Source organism: Natator depressus, chromosome 8, assembly GCF_965152275.1.
Source record: "Natator depressus isolate rNatDep1 chromosome 8, rNatDep2.hap1, whole genome shotgun sequence".
NCBI classification, from domain to species: Eukaryota; Metazoa; Chordata; order Testudines; family Cheloniidae; genus Natator; species Natator depressus.
Window position 1 is genome coordinate 83,434,367 of NC_134241.1, and position 19,115 is coordinate 83,453,481.

The 19,115-nt window shown below is 45.6% G+C and overlaps 1 protein-coding gene across 3 annotated transcripts in view; it reads right to left on the minus strand.

Annotated features, from left to right (window-relative positions):
* ACADM (acyl-CoA dehydrogenase medium chain) overlaps positions 1-16,979 on the minus strand; it is a 42,921-nt gene extending 25,942 nt beyond the window's left edge. For 2 of the 3 annotated variants that reach the window (XM_074961511.1, XM_074961512.1), the window contains exons 1-5: positions 16,846-16,979; positions 11,293-11,389; positions 5,005-5,102; positions 4,829-4,898; positions 76-176 (exon numbers count right to left, since the gene is read on the minus strand). In XM_074961511.1, the coding sequence (XP_074817612.1) occupies positions 76-176; positions 4,829-4,898; positions 5,005-5,102; positions 11,293-11,389; positions 16,846-16,869 (390 nt within the window). In that variant the 5' untranslated portion in view covers positions 16,870-16,979. The remainder of the gene's footprint in view (positions 1-75; positions 177-4,828; positions 4,899-5,004; positions 5,103-11,292; positions 11,390-16,845) is intronic. The other variant, XM_074961513.1, reaches the window with a different exon arrangement.
* Between the last annotated feature and the right edge of the window lie 2,136 nt (positions 16,980-19,115).

The following is a 19,115-nucleotide window of genomic DNA, read 5'->3' on the forward strand; positions in this document are numbered from 1 at the left end:
TTTATTCTTTTAAAATAGTGAACAGCATTCTATAAACTCTAGTCAAAAATAGTAGAAAAAAATGTTAAGACTTACTCCCAAGGAATTTGCTTCAATAGCAGTTTGGACCCCTGTACATCCATAAGCTAATTCTTCTGTAATAAGGCAAGCTTCAAAACTGCCAAGGCCCAGTCCACCTACAGTTAAATAGTTTATTTTTTACCAAAAATAGTTTACAGCCAAAGCATGCAACAATTCTTTATACAGACAAATTCAAGGAAATATGAAAAACATATCCCCTTGGATATGTCTGTATTTATCACATTTTATCCAAATAGTCAATTCCCCAGGCATGAGAATTTAGAGTTTTGCCAAACAAGTAAGACTTTAAAAAATAAAATTTCACACTCCAGGGTTTCTGCGAGTGATCTTCTTGGCAAGCTACAAAGAACTGAGACAAAAGTGTTTTTGTATGAACTTCTTGTTGTCAATACTCTTGCTCTCCGCCCTCCATACTGGACCCTTGTGCCTCCAGATTCTAGCTGTTATCCAGCCAGCCGAGAATTTTCCTGGAGCATAAGAGTTCTGAGCTGAAAAGCTGGCAGTGTGGACTCCTACACCATCCCCCTTCTGGCCCAAATGAAAGGAATGTGCTCCAAATAGTCTCCAATTGGTGAATGGTCCCTCTGGGGTCAGCCCTTAGGCTGCTCTGACTTGTGCCAGAGGTGGGAAAACTACGGCCCACAGGCCTGTCCTGCCCGGCCCTTCAGCCTCCAGCCCCTCCCCTGCTGTCCCCCCTCCCCTGCAGCCGCATAGGCAGTGCGGCTGGCTCCGGCCAGGCTGTGAACTCCCACTGCTCTGAGCAGCATTGGGGGGCGGGGGGGTTGGATAAGGGCAGAAGGTCCTGGGGGGCAGTCAGGGGACAGGGAGCAGTTGGATAGGCGTGGGAGTCCTGGGGGGGGCCTGTCAGGGGACAGGGAGTGGGGGGGGTTGGATAGTGGGTGGGGTCCCCAGGGGGGCGGTTTGGAGCAGGGGGTCCCGGGAAGGGGCAGTCAGGGGACAAGGAGCAAGGGGGATTGGATGGGCTGGGAGTTCTGAGGGGGACAATCGGGGGTGGGAAGTGGGAGGGGGCCAGGCTGTTTGGGGAGGCACAGCCTCCCCTACCCGGCCATCCATACAGTTTCACACCCCGATGTGGCCCTCAGGCCAAAAGTTTGCCCACCCCTGGCCTAGGCCAAGACAGACAGAGAAATTGGGAAGTAATCAGCTCCCTGACACTTCCCCTACTACACCAAGTAGATGCCAGCCATAGCAGAGAATCTGGCCCTAAATTGCTAGGTCTCAATCTAACCTCCAGTTTCCATAGTCAGCCTGAGTAGTCCTTTAAAGCCTACAGAGGATAGTGTCTTTTTTTGTGATTGCATCACATTGTTACCAGACTTGAGGCCTGCAACAAAATGATTTCTTCTACAACGATCACTCTTGATTAATTCCATATTATATTTAGACACTGTAGTGAGATTCCTTCAAAAATACCCTGGTTTAAAAAAATAAAAATAATAATCACTGAAGTTAACTATGTACCTTCTTCTAAATCACACTACAAAAGAAAATCTGCGAGGAAGAGATGGGGTCCTCCTGACATGGAAGGGGAAGAAAATCTCCTAGTGAGGAGAGCTTTAAACTACATTCAAAAGGTGGCAGGTGACCAAAGCCCATAGATAGGCATAAAGAAAGCAACCTTAAAAGAAGGCTAGGTGTTGGAGGGGCAGTGGGACATGGAAAATTACAGTAAGGTCATAGGAGCAACAAAAGAGAAATCAGTGGGGGAAACTGTTCAACATCTTAGATTTCTATACACAAATGCAAGGAGTTTGGGGAATAAACAGGAAGAAGTGGAAGAGAGTCGTTCATAAGCTAAATGATGACTAAACCGGCATCACAGAAACTTGGTGGGATAAGTCTCATGACTGGAATATTGGTATAGAGAGGTATAGCTTATTCGTGAAGGACAGGAAGGGAAAAAAGGGAAGAGGTGTTCCATTATACATCAAGAATATATGCATTCTGGGGTCCATGAAAAGGTAAGAGGCAGACCAGCTGAAAAAGTCTCTGGGTAAAGATAAAAGAGGGGGAAAAGGGTCATGGTAGGGGTCTACTATAGGCCACCACATCAGGAAGAGGAGGTGGAGAAGGCATTTCTAGAACAAACAGAAATATCCAAAAAACACAAGACTTAGTAGTAATAGAGGACTTTAACTTCCCAGACACCTGTTGGAAAAGTAATACAGCAAAACACAATTTCCAGTAAGGCTTGGAATGTACTGGGGAAACGTACATCCAGGAAGTGAAGGAAGTAACCAGGAGGACAGGCATTTTAGACTTGAGAGGGAATTGGTTGTGAATCGGAAGATGGAAGGCAATTTGGATGGAAGTGATCATGAAATAATAGATTTCCTGATTCTAAGGAAAGGAAGGAATGAGAGCACCAATATAAATGACAATGGACTTCAACAAAGCAGACAAACTCAGGGAACTGATATGTAAGATCTTATAGGAAGAAAATGTAAGAGATAAAGGAGTTCAGGAGAGCTGGCAGTTTCTCAAGAAGACAATATTAAAGGCACAACTGCAAACTATTCTGATGCAGAGGAAAGATAGAGCCATACTGGCCTCTTTAAGTATTTTTCCTATCAGGAGCTGTTCAATTACCTGAAAATCAAAAAGAAATCCTACAAAAAGTGGAAAGGATGAAAAGAGAAGTACAAAAGAACAGCACAAGTATGAAGGGACAAAATCAGAAAGACTAAGGCACAAAATAAGTTACACGTAGCAAGGGACATAAAAGGCAATAAGAGGTTCCTTAAATACAATAAAGTAAGAAAAAAAGACAAAGAAAAGCTTAAGTCCTCTAATTAGCGGGGAAGGAGAGCTAATAACTGATGACATCAAGAAGGTTAGGTGTTTAATGCCTATTTTGCTTCCGTCTTCACTAAAAAGGGCGTTACTTCAACACAAATATTAACAAGAAGGGTGAAGAAAAGCCAAAATATGTAAAGAGCAGGTTAAAGAACATTTAAATAAATTAGAAGTATTCAAGTCCACAGGGCCTGATGAAATTCATCCTTGGGTACTTAAAGAACTAGCTGAAGCAATCTCGAACCCAGTAGCAATTATCATCAAGAACTCAAGAGGACTGGAAAAGGGAAAACATAGTCCTATCTTTAAAAAGGAGACAAAGATGACTCAGGAAATTATAGACCCATCAGTCTAACTCCGAAACCTGGAAAGATACTGGAACAAATTATTAAACAACGAATTTGTAAGCACCTACAGGACAATAGGGTTATAAGGAATAGCCAGCATGGATTTGTCAATACCAAACCATGTCAAACCAACCTAATTTTGTCTTTCCCAGGGTTACTGGCTTAGTGGATGAGGAGAAGCTGTAGACATAGTATCTCTTGATTTTAGTAAAGCTTTTGACACAGTTCCACAAGACATTTTCATAGGCTAACTAGGGAAATGTGGTCTAGATGAAATTACTATAAAGTTGGTACAAAACTGGAAAGAAAGACTACTCAAAGAGTAGTTTATCAAGGGTTCGCTGACAAACTGGGAGGACATATTTAATGAAGTTCCACAGGGGTCAGTCCTGTGTCTGATACTAGTCAATAATTTCTTTAAAGACTTGAATAATGGAGTGAAAGGAATGCTTACAAAATTTGCCAATGACACAAAGCTGAGAGAGGTTGGAAGCACTTTGCAGGACAGAATTAGAATTCAAAAGGACATTGAGAAATTAGAAAAATTGGTCTGAATCAACAGGATGAAATTCAATAAAGACAAGCACAAAGTAATTAGGAAGGAAAATCAAATGTACAACTACAAAATGGGGAATACTTGGTTAGTTGATAGAACTGATAGGACCTAGGGGGCACTAGCAGATTACAAATTGAATTTGAGTCAACAATGTGATCCAGCTTCGAAAAAGGCTATCATTATATTAACAGGAGTGTCGAATATAAGACATGGAAAGTAACTGCCCAACTCAGACTGCACTGGTGAGACCCATGTTTGAGTACTGTGCAAATCCTGGGTACCACACTAGGAAAGACACAGACAAACTGGAGAAAGTCTAGAGTAGTGCAACAAAAATGATAAAGTTTAGAAAACCTGATTTATGATGAAATGTTAAGAAAACTAAACACATTTAGTCTGGAGAAAAAACCTGATAGTCTTCAAACTGTTACGGACTGCTATAAAGAAGACTGACCAATTGCTCTCCACATCCACTGAAAGTAGGACAGGAAATAATGGGCTTAAATCAGCAGTGAGGGAGAATTAAGTTAGATATTAGGAAAATCTTTCTAGATAGAAGGGCATTTAAGCTCTCGAATAGGCTTCCAAAGGAGGTTGTGGAATCCCGATCACTGAAGGTTTTTAAGAACAGATTGGACAAACACCTGTCAGGGATGGCCAAGTTTACTTGGTCCTGCCGCAGCACAGGGGGCTAGAGTTGATGACTTTTCAATGTCCCTTCCAGCTCTACATTCTGAGATTCTATGATAATGCTGTATGTTTTTTCCAGTAGAAGCCCCCAGCCTCTACTATGTTAGTGAATGCTGTTGTATTCGTGCATTTTGTCTTTTAATATCTAGGAATTTTTAATCATGCACTGAACAAGTCAGCTTGCCTACTGAATATACCTGTTATTCATTTACGTCTTCAAATTCGGAGTAGTTTATTTTGTACCAACCACACAACATTACCTTTAAAAAAAAAAGTCCTCTGTATCATTCTTCTTCATTTCTCTTATTTTATAAGCTTAAAAAAGCTGCTTACTCACCACAACTTTCTGGTATGTGTGAATTCATCAGACCAAGTTCCCATGCCCGTTTTATAAGGGGAACAGGATACTGAAAAGAAAGTATTTACACCCTCAGTCATTCAATTAATTTCTGCAGAACTGGAAAATGTTGAATATCCACACCTATTTTCCCCACAAAAATATGGCAAGCCAACCTCTCCAGTTTTGTCATATTGTGCAGCAACAGGGATGATTTCCTCTCTAGCAAATTTACGAGCAGTAGCTTGAAACTCTCTCTGTTCATCACTGAGCTCTAGAAAACAAAACATTTTAGTCACAAATTCTAGTTAGTCTTACTGCTTGTTAGAACTACTGATCTACTCCAGTGTTCTCTCTAATTTTTCCCACCCATGTGCAGAATGAATGTTATGTGTACCAATATGGAGGTGAGGTGTGACACACATAACAAAATTCATGTGATGGGTGTGGGGCCGAGGGGTTCAGAGTTGGGGTGGGGTGTGCTCAAGGGGAGGGCTGAGGGTTGGGGTGCAGGAGTGTGAGGGCTCCAGCTAGGGGTGCAGGCTCTGGGGTGGGGCCAGGGTTGAGGGGTTTAGGGCTGGAGCAGAGGATTGGGTGCAGGGGTGTGAGGGCTCTGGGGTGGGGCCGGGGATGAGGGGTTTGGAGTGCAAGCTGCCCCGGGGCTACGGCAGGGAAAGAGAACTCCCCACCAGCTATCTCTCCCCACAGCAGCACCTGGGCTGGGGGGCAGAGGGGCCTCTCCCCGCAGCGGCAGCTCCAGGGCTGAGGCTGCAGGAGAGGCGCCCCTTCCCCGGCCATGCCTGGGGCCATGCCGCAGCAGAGTTGGGGCTGGCAGGTCCCCAGGCCGGTTCCCTGAGTGCCTGCACAGCGTTAAATAGGCTGCTGCCCAGCTTACAGGGAACTTAGATCTGCTCCCACCTGAAGGGCAGGAAAAAGAAAAAACATCCTCAGTTGCCTCCTGGGGGCCAAAAAGGCTCAGCCTTCCCCTACCTAAGAGCATAAACCTCCACTTTTCACCTAACTACATGTACAATGCACTTATTTATTGATGATGCAGTGATCTAAAGAACATTAAAAATGTCAATGTGGGCGTGATGCTTCCCAGCGGTACCCAGGGTTGTGAAACACCTCGTCACCATCTGCCCTTAGTGTGGTTGCGGGCTGGGGCAGAGTGTCGGAGTGTAGGAGGGGGCTCAGTGCTGGGGGTTTGGGGTGCAGGAGGCGGTTTGGGGTGCAGGCTCCGGGTGGGGACTCAGGGCTGGGGGTTGGTGCGGGCTCCCGCCAGGCGGCACTTACCTCAGGCAGCTCCTGGTCAGTGGCGCAGCAGGGCTAAGGCAGGCTCCCTGCCTGCCCTGGCCCCACGCCTCTCCCAGAAGGGGCCGATGCACCCCGGCCTGGCCCCTGGGGGGGGGGGGGGGGGAAGGGGGACACACTTGTCTCCACACATTGCCCCTCTCTGTAGGCACCACTCCTGCAGCTTCCATTGGCCGCGGTTCCCCATTCCCAGCCAATGGGAGCTCTGGGGGTGGTGCTTGTAGGCAAGAGCAGTGCACGGAGACCCCTGCCGTCTCCCCGCCGCCCAAATGCGGCCGCTTCTGGGAGTGGAGTGGGGCAGGCAGGGAGCCTGCCTTAGCGGCAGCCCTCCTAAACCACACAGCCAGACTTTTAGTGACTGGAGATCGCGATCCACTGGGAGAGTCTCCAGGATCGACCAGTCGATCGCAATCAACCGGTTGGTGACCATTGGCTTAGACCCTCCTTTCGTAAGATCAGCTTGTCTTCCCAGACTGAAGGATGAAATCTAATCTCCTCTCTACTTCTTTTATGCAGTTACAGAATATGGTCCCTTAGCCCAGAAGGTCCTGAGAGGCTTATCTTGGGGTTCCTTTGTCTTTGTAAATCCTTGGGCCTGCATCTGGCCCAGACTGCAAACATAGCCTGTCTCCAAGTATATCCATTGTTTTTTATGCTGATTGAATTGGCCTGGAGGCATACAATACACAGTGGACAGCCAGAAAGATAAGTGTTTACTACCCACTTTCTGCCTAGAATCTGTTTATTGCCTTCTAGTGATCTGTCTTAACTTTTGGAGAACCCAGGGGATACCTATAATCCGATATACTATTGTGACCTCTGTCAGTTGGCACCAAGAGGTTTCTAGGTCACAGTGGGGGGAAGATATTTTAAAAAATTAATTTATTATCAAAATGAATAATGCAAGGAACACTGTACTGATTGGAACAGAGAAGGGGGATGAAGAAAGTGAGGGCTTGGTGGATTCCTGCCCCCTAATTCCAAGGTTCCTGACATATTACACAGTATATAGGGCCTTGTCTTTAAGCAACAGTCTTCTACACAGAAGATACAGACGTTCCAGATGTATTTTATTTGTAGGTTGCTCAACCAACTACTAAATATTTATTGCAATTGCATCTACACAATCAAATGGGGGAAGCAAAAGTGGATGGGAATCTGGGAGGCAGTGACCATGAGTTGGTTGAGTTCAGGATCCTGACGCAGGGAAGGTAAGCAGCAGGATACGGACCCTGGACTTCAGGAAAGCAGACTTCGACTCCCTCAGGGAACAGATGGCCAGGATCCCCTGGGGGACTAACATGAAGGGGAAAGGAGTCCAGGAGAGCTGGCTGTATTTCAAGGAATCCCTGTTGAGGTTACAGGGACAAACCATCCCGATGAGTCGAAAGAATAGTAAATATGGCAGGCGACCAGCTTGGCTTAATGGTGAAATCCTAGCGGATCTTAAACATAAAAAAGAAGCTTACAAGAAGTGGAAGGTTGGACATATGACCAGGGAAGAGTATAAAAATATTGCTCGGGCATGTAGGAAAGATATCAGGAGGGCCAAATCGCACCTGGAGCTGCAGCTAGCAAGAGATGTCAAGAGTAACAAGAAGGGTTTCTTCAGGTATGTTGGCAAAAAGAAGAAAGCCAAGGAAAGTGTGAGCCCCTTACTGAATGAGGGAGGCAACCTAGTGACAGAGGATGTGGAAAAAGCTAATGTACTCAATGCTTTTTTTGCCTCTGTTTTCACTAACAAGGTCAGCTCCCAGACTGCTGCGCTGGGCATCACAGAATGGGGAAGAGATGGCCAGCCCTCTGTGGAGATAGAGGTGGTTAGGGACTATTTAGAAAAGCTGGACGTGCACAAGTCCATGGGGCCGGACGAGTTGCATCCGAGAGTGCTGAAGGAATTGGCGGCTGTGATTGCAGAGCCCTTGGCCATTATCTTTGAAAACTCGTGGCGAACGGGGGAAGTCCCGGATGACTGGAAAAAGGCTAATGTAGTGCCAATCTTTAAAAAAGGGAAGAAGGAGGATCCTGGGAATTACAGGCCAGTCAGCCTCACCTCAGTCCCTGGAAAAATCATGGAGCAGGTCCTCAAAGAATCAATCCTGAAGCACTTACATGAGAGGAAAGTGATCAGGAACAGTCAGCATGGATTCACCAAGGGAAGGTCATGCCTGACTAATCTAATCGCCTTTTATGATGAGATTACTGGTTCTGTGGATGAAGGGAAAGAAGTGGATGTATTGTTTCTTGACTTTAGCAAAGCTTTTGACACGGTCTCCCACAGTATTCTTGTCAGCAAGTTAAGGAAGTATGGGCTGGATGAATGCACTATAAGGTGGGTAGAAAGCTGGCTAGATTGTCGGGCTCAACGGGTCAATGGCTCCATGTCTAGTTGGCAGCCGGTGTCAAGTGGAGTGCCCCAGGGGTCGGTCCTGGGGCCGGTTTTGTTCAATATCTTCATAAATGATCTGGAGGATGGTGTGGATTGCACTCTCAGCAAATTTGCGGATGATACTAAACTGGGAGGAGTGGTAGATACGCTGGAGGGGAGGGATAGGATACAGAAGGACCTAGACAAATTGGAGGATTGGGCCAAAAGAAATCTGATGAGGTTCAATAAGGATAAGTGCAGGGTCCTGCACTTAGGATGGAAGAATCCAATGCACCGCTACAGACTAGGGACCGAATGGCTAGGCAGCAGTTCTGCGGAAAAGGACCTAGGGGTGACAGTGGACGAGAAGCTGGATATGAGTCAGCAGTGTGCCCTTGTTGCCAAGAAGGCCAATGGCATTTTGGGATGTATAAGTAGGGGCATAGCGAGCAGATCGAGGGACGTGATCGTTCCCCTCTATTCGACACTGGTGAGGCCTCATCTGGAGTACTGTGTCCAGTTTTGGGCCCCACACTACAAGAAGGATGTGGATAAATTGGAGAGAGTCCAGCGAAGGGCAACAAAAATGATTAGGGGTCTAGAGCACATGACTTATGAGGAGAGGCTGAGGGAGCTGGGATTGTTTAGTCTGCAGAAGAGAAGAATGAGGGGGGATTTGATAGCTGCTTTCAACTACCTGAAAGGGGGTTCCAAAGAGGATGGCTCTAGACTGTTCTCAGTGGTAGCAGATGACAGAATGAGGAGTAATGGTCTCAAGTTGCAATGGGGGAGGTTTAGATTGGATATTAGGAAAAACTTTTTCACTAAGAGGGTGGTGAAACACTGGAATGCGTTACCTAGGGAGGTGGTAGAATCTCCTTCCTTAGAGGTTTTTAAGGTCAGGCTTGACAAAGCCCTGGCTGGGATGATTTAACTGGGAATTGGTCCTGCTTCAAGCAGGGGGTTGGACTAGATGACCTTCTGGGGTCCCTTCCAACCCTGATATTCTATGATTCTATGATTCTATGAAATCAAGTGTGCTAGTCCAAGTATCTTAAACATTTAATACCTGACAGAAAAGCAGTGTGCAAGTCCACAAGGGGCAGGCTTGCCAATGGATAAAGCCTGCAAGTATGTGGCCTACATCTTCTAACTGACAATAGCAGCCAAGTGGGGAGTCACAAAGGCGCTAGTTATAGTCATTAGCAGCACATGTGATCACTCCACAACTGAAGCAATTGAACTTTACCCAAAGATGACCTGGAAGGTCAAAACTTGGGGGCTGGAGTGCTGGATCTCTCACGAGATAGGCACTGGCTATGTTTGAAGCTTGTCCTTGCCACCTAGTATGTGCCCCGAGGGCGATATTGAGTTTCCTTAGAATTGTCCAAATGGGATGCCGTGGGCTAAGACATTGTTTCAATGGATTAAACACATCTTTAAACAAGGGTAGATGGGGCACGTCTTGCACTTTAAGGAGCAAATTCTGCAAGGCGCCTTGTCGCCTGATGTCAGGAAGGGCGATGTTAGACAGAACCGGCAGCAAGGCCAGGATGGGCAGTCTCATGGTACCTGTTATTACACCTATAGTTTCATTCTGCTGAGTGCCTATTAGTCCTGTGTGAAAAGAGCTGAGCCATACTGGGAGAAATACCCTGCTATAGAATAGCCCAAGCAAACCCGGAATTTTTTAGTGGGGTATAATGCAGTTATGTTCTCATCATATACTCCTTATATACCCTGCTTTGGTAGGGGAAACCAAAGCTGAAACTAGCAGGCCAAGTCTTTCAGACCCCGGCCAGCATGGACCCTCAAACGATCTCAGAGAACCAAATACTGAGCAGTCCCAGTTCAGCTTAATGTTAACAATGCAGCAGAAATCAGGTATTTTCAAAGCAGTATATCTCATACTCTTCCAAATATCTAGCTACTGCCTCTCCAATAACGACACTTCAATTATAATTATGAGCTCATATCAGGATGAACTCATACACCTGCTAAATTATTTGAATTTATTACGCCATTAGACTACAGTGTAACATAACCGCTGAATAGGTAGTAAGTTGAAAAGTTAAGATGGTTATACTATTACAGGAAGTCCTTGTTCAGCCACTTTCATCTCAATTTAAAAGGATGCCTCTATTTAAAGAGTTCATATAAACTTGATGTACAACACTTCAAAGAGACAAACTACAGGTCCAAAACATTGTCAGGACCAAACCACTACTATATCTTTCTTATTACTAATGAAAACTACACAAACAGATGCAGAGAATCACACTTCAGTATGTGGTTACAGTTACAGAAAGTGACCTGAGCAGACTTTTGAAAATCTAAACTGCTATAACTTAAATTACATCTAAACTACACTCTTTCAAATACAAAGTCTTAAAGGAGCATGAAAACTGTTATATTTCAAAAGAAAGCAATTTGAGTTAGTTATTCAAGGGCAGAAAGATTCCACCACAGAAGAACTCCAAAAGAAGTTGAGTTTTGTTTTTTAAAATCCAACTCCACATACATACACACACGGGTTTTCTGACCTGACCAAGAGAGGAATTTTGGCTCTTAAAAAATATTTTTTAAAAGAAAGATAACAATAAATGAAAATAGGACTTTCATATGAAAGTGTTTTCTCAACCTGAACTACAGCATCACCCTGCATTGCAACAATACGGAACACATTCCTGAGCTACTGAAGGATAGTTACTTTCTCTAGACTGTAACAAATTTTACATATAAACTGCTCAGCAACATTTCTTCAGACCCACAGACTACTTACCAAAACTAAAGCCAGCTCCAGGTTTAATTTGATGTGACACTTCAGCAGCTTGACTAGATTGTGATCTCCAGCCACATTGAGCAATGCCTCGAAACATCTGTTTAAAATAAAGGAATAGGAGATTTAACATGCTCACAATGCAAAGCTTCTTGGAGGCTTAAGAACTACTGGAGTGGTTTAGAACACATTAAAATTTAAATACAGACATACATTCATCTTTCTAAACACATACTGCATCAAGTGTTGCAAAATAATTATAAGTGTTTTTAAAAGTTTTAGCTATTTTAGGTCCTGATCCTGCAATGTGTAGCACATGAACCCAAGACTTCAGTGGGGCTGTGTGTGGGTCCAGCAATGCACTACATGTTGTAGCACTGGGGCCTTGAAAAAAAGAAAAGAAAAAAAGTGTAATATAAGCATTGATTTTTTTTCTCCTGTTTTAAATTAACCTTTTACATGTATTTACAACCTTAATGCCAATAACAACAACATTCTGCCTAGAAATCAGCATCTGCCAGAATATATTGTTTGGAAAATCTCAATCTGAGGAATTCATGGAGCATGCGTTGTTTTCTGTTTGCTTTTTTTTGTAATGAACTACTGCCCCAGATGGCTAGTGATCTATGGTCACTTTGCTCCAGAAGTTTGAGACTCAGCAGTAAATATGGAGTTTATTTTCCTCTCTAATGTTGATCATTGACTTTTTCCCTTCCATTTTTCTTCTGTGCTTCTACGTTCTTTGCTTCTTAGGTGATGGGAAGTATATTGTTTATTATATCTTAAGGCATGCTCTGAACAGAAGTACAGTGCTTAACCACCACAAGATTTTACTATGCAATTTCTGCTTAAGACTGATGACATAGCTCCAACATTTCCCCAAAGAAGAAACACACACAGATTTTTCAGGGGTTTTCTTTCTTTCTTTTTTTTTTTTTGGGGGGGGGGGGTGGAAGAGCCGGGGGTGAAGAGGGGAGAGCAGCAGTGAACTGGATCAAATGAAGCATGCACAGTATAAATCAATTTGATAAGTCCAGCAAAGTAAGTGTGAGCTGGTCCTCAATTTGGTAGTTTAGTGTTCAGACTTTGTGTAAAAGTCAACTCCATGAGACTTTTAAGAGCATACTTTGCAAACAATATTAAACCCACTGAACATTTCTTTGAAAATACAGTTACATATGGAACAACGAATTTGACCAAATGTAAATTACTTTCAGCACTGCATTTCACCTTCCAAAGAAGTCCCTTCCTTTACTGATATCAAAGATAAGCTGAATGTAAGACAGCATAGTGTTTCAATAAATGACATAGTAATGACATGTCATCTTTAAAGACTATATAAGGACATAATTAGACACTTTCTTAGTAGCAAGGATTTTGTTTTGGCTATCATTCTCTTGATAAGTATAGAAGAAAACACACGATCTGTCAGATGCCTGGACACAGCATAACAGTCACATAGTATGCAGCACTAAAATGTTTGATTCATGAAACTAATGCAGAAAACACTATAATAACGTCAATGGAGACTATGGCAAACAATTGTCAAATCCCAGAAAGCAGACTGCTCATTTGATGGTAGAAGAAACACGTTGGGGCACAAAATTAGACTAGCAACCAGATTGAAGATACAAAATGAAGTTCCACTGGATCAAATTTTCTATAAAAACTGCCTCCCAAAAGTTACAAGTTAAAATAGAAATGGTAGTCAGAGAGCAACTAAGAGGTATACACAAGGAAAAAATCTTTTCTGAGGTTTTCTTTAAAATAGATGGAAAGTTTTGAAGGTAAGGAGATACAGGAAGACAACTTCAGATAGCAAGAGAAGAGAAGCAAGCTATAGTATACTTGAATGTTGCATAACCATCTTGAATTGGTAAGTAAGCAAGTTATTAATCGTTCCCTAATTAATTCCTTTGTAAGAAATTATTTGATTACATATGTTATAAGTCCTCACTCTTTGAGTAGGAAGTTATGAATTCTTGGAGGCTTTATCTTTTGGATAATGTGTTCAGTTAAAATGTGACAGTTTGTTACTTCACAAACAAGCATAGAAAATTTTATAGAAAAACAATGCTGCCCTTATCCCTACCTTGAAAAAAGGGGAATGGGGGGAGGGAAGTTATGTCTACTATGAAATAAATGGTGTACTTCACTTTCTTATATTTCTGTCTATGTGCCAAATGACTGCTATGATTATTGATACAGCATACAGAATCTGCAAAATTGTCTAAAAATGTCTAAGTGACAGATCTGAAACACCTTAGGGATTTGGATCCTTCAAAATTTCTTGAATTCAGTGTCACTGACTAGGACAGTATACTGTATTATATCAGGACAGCTGTTTTTGGAAAGGCTTTTTCTAATTTTCATCTTGCCAAGAATTTGTAACAATTTCTTTCGGCTGCAGTCCTTGTGGCAGTCACTCATGCCTTTTGGGATCTAACGGCTTTGTTTTGGCTAGGAAAAGGGATTGACTTTGGGTTGGGCTTAGCTTTTACCTAGGCTATAACTCAACCTGCTAAAATCATGCTAAACACACTAACATGCATCTACACAAGGAAAAGCAGTCAACTATAGTTTAGACTTACCAAAACTATCTTAGCTAAGCCCACCCTGTACTCACCCTTTCTCCTAATTAAGACAAAACTGAGTAGTGGAGTACTACTATGCCTTTTCAATAGAGGTATACCTTAAATCAACCCAGGGTATGTCTACACTACAATGTAAGCCCAGGCTCAGACTCAAGATTGAGTCCAATCCCCTATTCCGTCTACACACAAATCTCTCAGATTTAGACTCGGACCAAGGCTTCTGGGACCTGGGGCGAGAAGAAGAGCAAACTATGGGCATGAGTCCCATCAATGGCCTCGGTGCAGTCAGGAAACCTCATTCTCTACAAGCCAGCAATTAGTTCATGAATATTTTTATGCCCACCACCTTACAGTAAACCATGTGCCTCATTGCCTCAGAAACCTCCACCTTTACTCATAGTCGACTTTCCAACATCAAACTGGTTGGCAACAGATCTGAGGCAATATGGGGTAGCCAGGTTCCAGACAGTTATAGCAACCTGCTTCTAAATGGCAAGAGCTCCCTCATGCAGGTGTCTTTATGCCTGAGGGTCAGGGCAAGCTGCTCAAAAAGCTCCAGAAATGTAGCTGTCTTCATCCGAAAGTTCTGAACCCACTGTTGGTCATCCCAGATCTGCATGATGATGTGATCCCACCAATCTGTGCTTGTGGCCCTACACCAGAAGCACTGGTCTATGTAGGGAGCATAAGCAGCTATGTTGAGTGTATTGAGCAGTAACAGTCAATATGAGTCTGCCATCCCAGCATACTCTTCCTCCTCTGCCTCCTTCTGCTCCATCATAAAATGTCACGTGTCTTTGATGGGTCAGAAAATGCCACTAAAATGTCCACCAGCACCTCTCAGGTGCTCCACCCTCTTCCTGACAAAGGAGTGAAAGTGCACGCAAGCAAAGTTCTTGAAAAGGGGTCTCCTCCATGTTGCTAGGCAGGATGTGTTGATGGGCTGTTCAAACTTCCTGTAATGTGCAGGGTGGGCTGTAAAGTTTTCCCATAATGCACCACATACAAAGGGTTAGAGTGGCCACATTTCGGGAGGGCACTAGAGAGTTGGTTTGACTCAGGTCTGTGTGCTGCAGAGTGGACATCAGAGCCCAAGGTTTGAGCCCCGGCTAGAAAATTGTTAATGTAGGGTTAAGAATTATTACAGATGCTCAAGCCCCAGGTTCTCTAACACAGGTCAGCTAACTCAAGGCCCACTAACCCTGGGCTTACACTGCACTTACCCTCCACTGCAGTATAGACATACCCCCCAGAGGCTGAAGCTGGTGCAGAATTGGCAGGCAGCTTATTATGTGGCACAGCTTGCTGCCAGTACAGGACATCATCTTTCCATGATCTGCACTTGTTGCCTATTAGCTTTGAGGTGAACTTTAAGGTATTAGGGTTGATTTGTTAAATACTAAATGGCATGGGACTTTTCTCCCTGTGTGACATTGCTGACTGTGACAGTGGCAGACGTGGTCAAGTTGGTATAAAAGAGTTGCTGCCAGGAGCAGAACTCATATACAGAACTTGTTTACCTTGTTTACACTGGAATACCTAAATTTGTTGATCATCACCGTCAGCTGCAAGAACCATCTATTTACCTAGGATTTCAGAGTGGCAGGGCTATAATAAAGGCTGATATTTGTGGATAAGTAGCTGCTAGTTCAAGTACAATTTATTTTCTTGAATAGAACTGTATTTTTAATTTCTAGAGAAAGTGATTAGAACCTAGCATAAATTCTTTTTTACAGCAGTATAAATCAAATTAAAATATAGAATTAGAGATGTATATTTAAGGAGATCCCTCCTTATCAAATATTTTTAAAAAATCCAAAGCTTTGTTCTCTTATTAGGCATCACTTCTGTTTAGTCTGAAGCAGAAGTTATGTTTATTCATTATTTTTTCCTCCAGTGATTAGTCTCTTGGACTCCTCTAGCATTTCGCACACCAGCAGAAGAGCCTCAAGTTGTGTAACACATGCTGGTAAACACTGAGCAAAAGTCAGAGAAACAGTATTTTGGAAGTTTAACACCTGAACTGTTCAAACATTAATCTGTCTCGAATGCTGAGGCACAAACACAGAACAGGGAAAGAACTCCAGGGGTCTGCATTTCTTTACTCTCCAGTGCCCCTGCTCCACAGGGCTTGGCTTTAGAAAGCGCTGTCATTTCTAAAAGCCACACTCCGGAGAAAAGCAAGAGGCCAGTTGAGTGAAGGCTTCTTGCACGATTTATTAGAGCCAGGTGTAGAGGGGGAGAAGAATGACATGGTCAAACAGCAGTGTACATTCTATCAGGATGGTGCACACATACACACACCCAGCCTAACCCTGGGCTCTGTCCTCTTTCTCCCCACACTCAGGGACTGATGATGATTCAAAGGACTCCAGCATCTTCCACATTCCCCTCCACAGTTTTTCCCCTATACCTGGGACCCCAGCGCCTCCCTTGCCTTGCCTTCTGCCTCCCCGCATGAGCCCTCCCTTGCCTGAACCGGACCATTCCCTCTGCCCTGGTGGCTCTCCTACTTCAAGGAGCGGCCTCCCATCCCTCCCTGCCCCTGGCGTCACTCCAGCCCCCGCCTGGGCCCCAGAATCTCTCCCCGCCACCACCATTTCCTTCTATCCTAGGCTCTCATCACCGCCATCTGTACCCCCTTGTGAGCCACAACACACATTTGCAGGGGCCCCCACTGCAGGCTCTGACCTTTGCACCTTCGCTCAGAACCGACCACCGTGTGCGCAAGCCTGAGCCTCAGGTGCTCCCCAGTAAACCCCATTTCCCGAGCCGCGATATATCTCCCCTCAACGACCCCTCCTCCCGCGGCCGGGGTGACCCATGCGCCCCCCGGGGCCGCCCCCCGCTCCTCCCGCGGCCGGGGTGACCCATGTGCCCCCGCCGGGTCCGCCGCTGCTAGGGCCTGCACAGCCCCAGCCCCAGCCCCAGCCCCACCTCCGGGCCAATTCCTCCTCCTCACCCGGGTGACCCTCAGCGCAGACATCTTGACGGGCGCTGCCACCGAGCACAAACTGCCCCCGCAGGCGAGTGGTGGTGGCCGCTGGGCCCCACCTCCCGCGGGCGGGGACGCAGAGCGAGGGGCGGTGCCAGCCAGCCACTGGGCGGGGCTAAGAACTGGGCCCGTTGAATAGCTCGGGGGCGGGGCTGGGGCTGGGGCTGGGGTCAGAGTTCCACGTTCAGCCTGCACCGGAGAGGCAGCGCGCCTGGGGGCCAGCCAGGGCTCACCCCGGGCCCGGAGAAAGGCAGCGCCCCGAGAGCGGCGCTGGGCAGAGGGGGGAAGAGGAGACTGTGGGTGAGAGGGCCAGGCGTGGGTGGGGCTCAGGTTCCGGAGGGGGTTACCTTTTCAGGGGGGTCTGAGTCGTCCTCCCCCCATGTTAGCCAAGACAGCCCTGCCTGTTTTGGGTGGGGAGCTTAGAACAGGAATGCATTCGGGGCATGCACCCACTGCATGACTGCTGGGGGTGCGCAGCTGAGAACGGGTATGCTTAACACACACGGCTCAGACCCTCCTGAACTGGAGAGTGGAGAAGGGAACACCTGACTGGCGCAGTTCACACATCTCACAGCTATTGTTTCAGGCTGTATTCATCTCCATGGGGTATTCTCTTTCAGAGATGAAGCTCAGCCCTATTGTTGAACCACTCCTTGCTGCTGTGAAGTTGCCCTGTGTACGGGTTCATAAGCCACGGTATTAAGGGGTCTCCCAGGATCACAAAGGGCATTTTGACTTCCCCTACTGTAATCTTCTGGTCCGGGAAGAAAGTCCCTGCTTGTAGCTTTCTGAACAGGCCAGTGTTCTGAGAGATGTGTGTGTCATGCACCTTTCTGGACCTGCCTGCGTTAATGTCTGTGAAACGCCCATGGTGATCCACAAGAGCCTGGAGAACCATAGAGAAATACCCCTTGTGATTAATATACTCGGTGGCCAGGTGGTATGGTGCTAGCATTAGAATATGAATGCCATCTATTGCCCCTCCACAGTTAGGGAAGCCCATTTCTGCAAAGCTATCTACAATGTCACGTTGCCCAGAGTCACGGTCTTTCAGAGCAGGATGCGATTAATGGCCCTGCAGACTTCCGTCAACATAAGTCCAACGGTAGACTGCCCCACTCTGAACTGGTGAGTGACCTATATATAGCAGTCTGGAATAGCCATCTTCCACAGTGCAATCACCACGGACTTCTCCAACGGCAGGGCAGCTCTCATTCTTGTGTCCTTGCGCTGCAAGGCTGGGGCAAGCTCATCACACAGTCCATGTGTGCATGACGATGTGATCCCACCACTCAGTGCTTGTTTCCCGAGCCCAAAAGCAACTTTCCACTGTTGTCAGCATCCCTGTGAATGCCACAAGCAATCTCGTTTCGTAGCTACTACACGTGACGAGATCAGTGTTGCACTCCTCTTGCCTTTATAGTTTAAGGAATAACTCCACTGCCACTCGTGACATGTTGGTCAGAGCAAGCAGCATACTGGTCAACAGTTCGGGATCCATTTCTGCAGCCCAAAGAGGCAGTGCGTGCAGTACACAAAACGTTGAAAGATGGCGCCAAATGCGGACGGAAGCACAGGGATTGCTGGGATGTGAAGCAATGCATCACGGGGCATTGGGCCAGGACCCAGGATGCCCCGTGACCCCTTCTGCCTTCCTAGAACTCTTAGCAGCAGAAGAGGTACTCTGTGGGATAGCTGCCCAGAGTGCACCACTCCGAATACCACCGCAAGTAACTCCCGGCACTGTAACTCTGCCAGTGTAGACATGCCCTAAGTAACATAAATTACACCAACAGATGTGTCGGTGTGGACAGTGCTAAGTTGGCAAGAGACACTCTCCTGCCAACATAGCTACCGCCGCTGGTTGGGGGTGGTTTAGTTATGTAGCCAGCATAAAGCGACTATAAGGGAGATCTTACAGTGGCGCAGCTGCATCCATACAGCTGTGCTGCTTTAAGATCTCTAGTCTAGACTGAGCAAGTGCAGAATGACTGTTGAGTCTGCTTTGGGCTATTTAAAAGCCCGCTGGCACTGCCTCTACGGAAGCTGGATTTGACCGATTACAATATTCCTATGCTTATAGCCATGTGCTGTACACTCCATAATATTTGTGAAGGGAAGGGTTAAAGCTTTGCTCAGGGCTGGCCTGCAGAGGTTCAGCGCCTGGAGGCTGAGTTTGAACAGCCAGAGACCAGGGCTGTTAGAGGGGCGTAGCACGGCGCCATAAAGATCAGCGA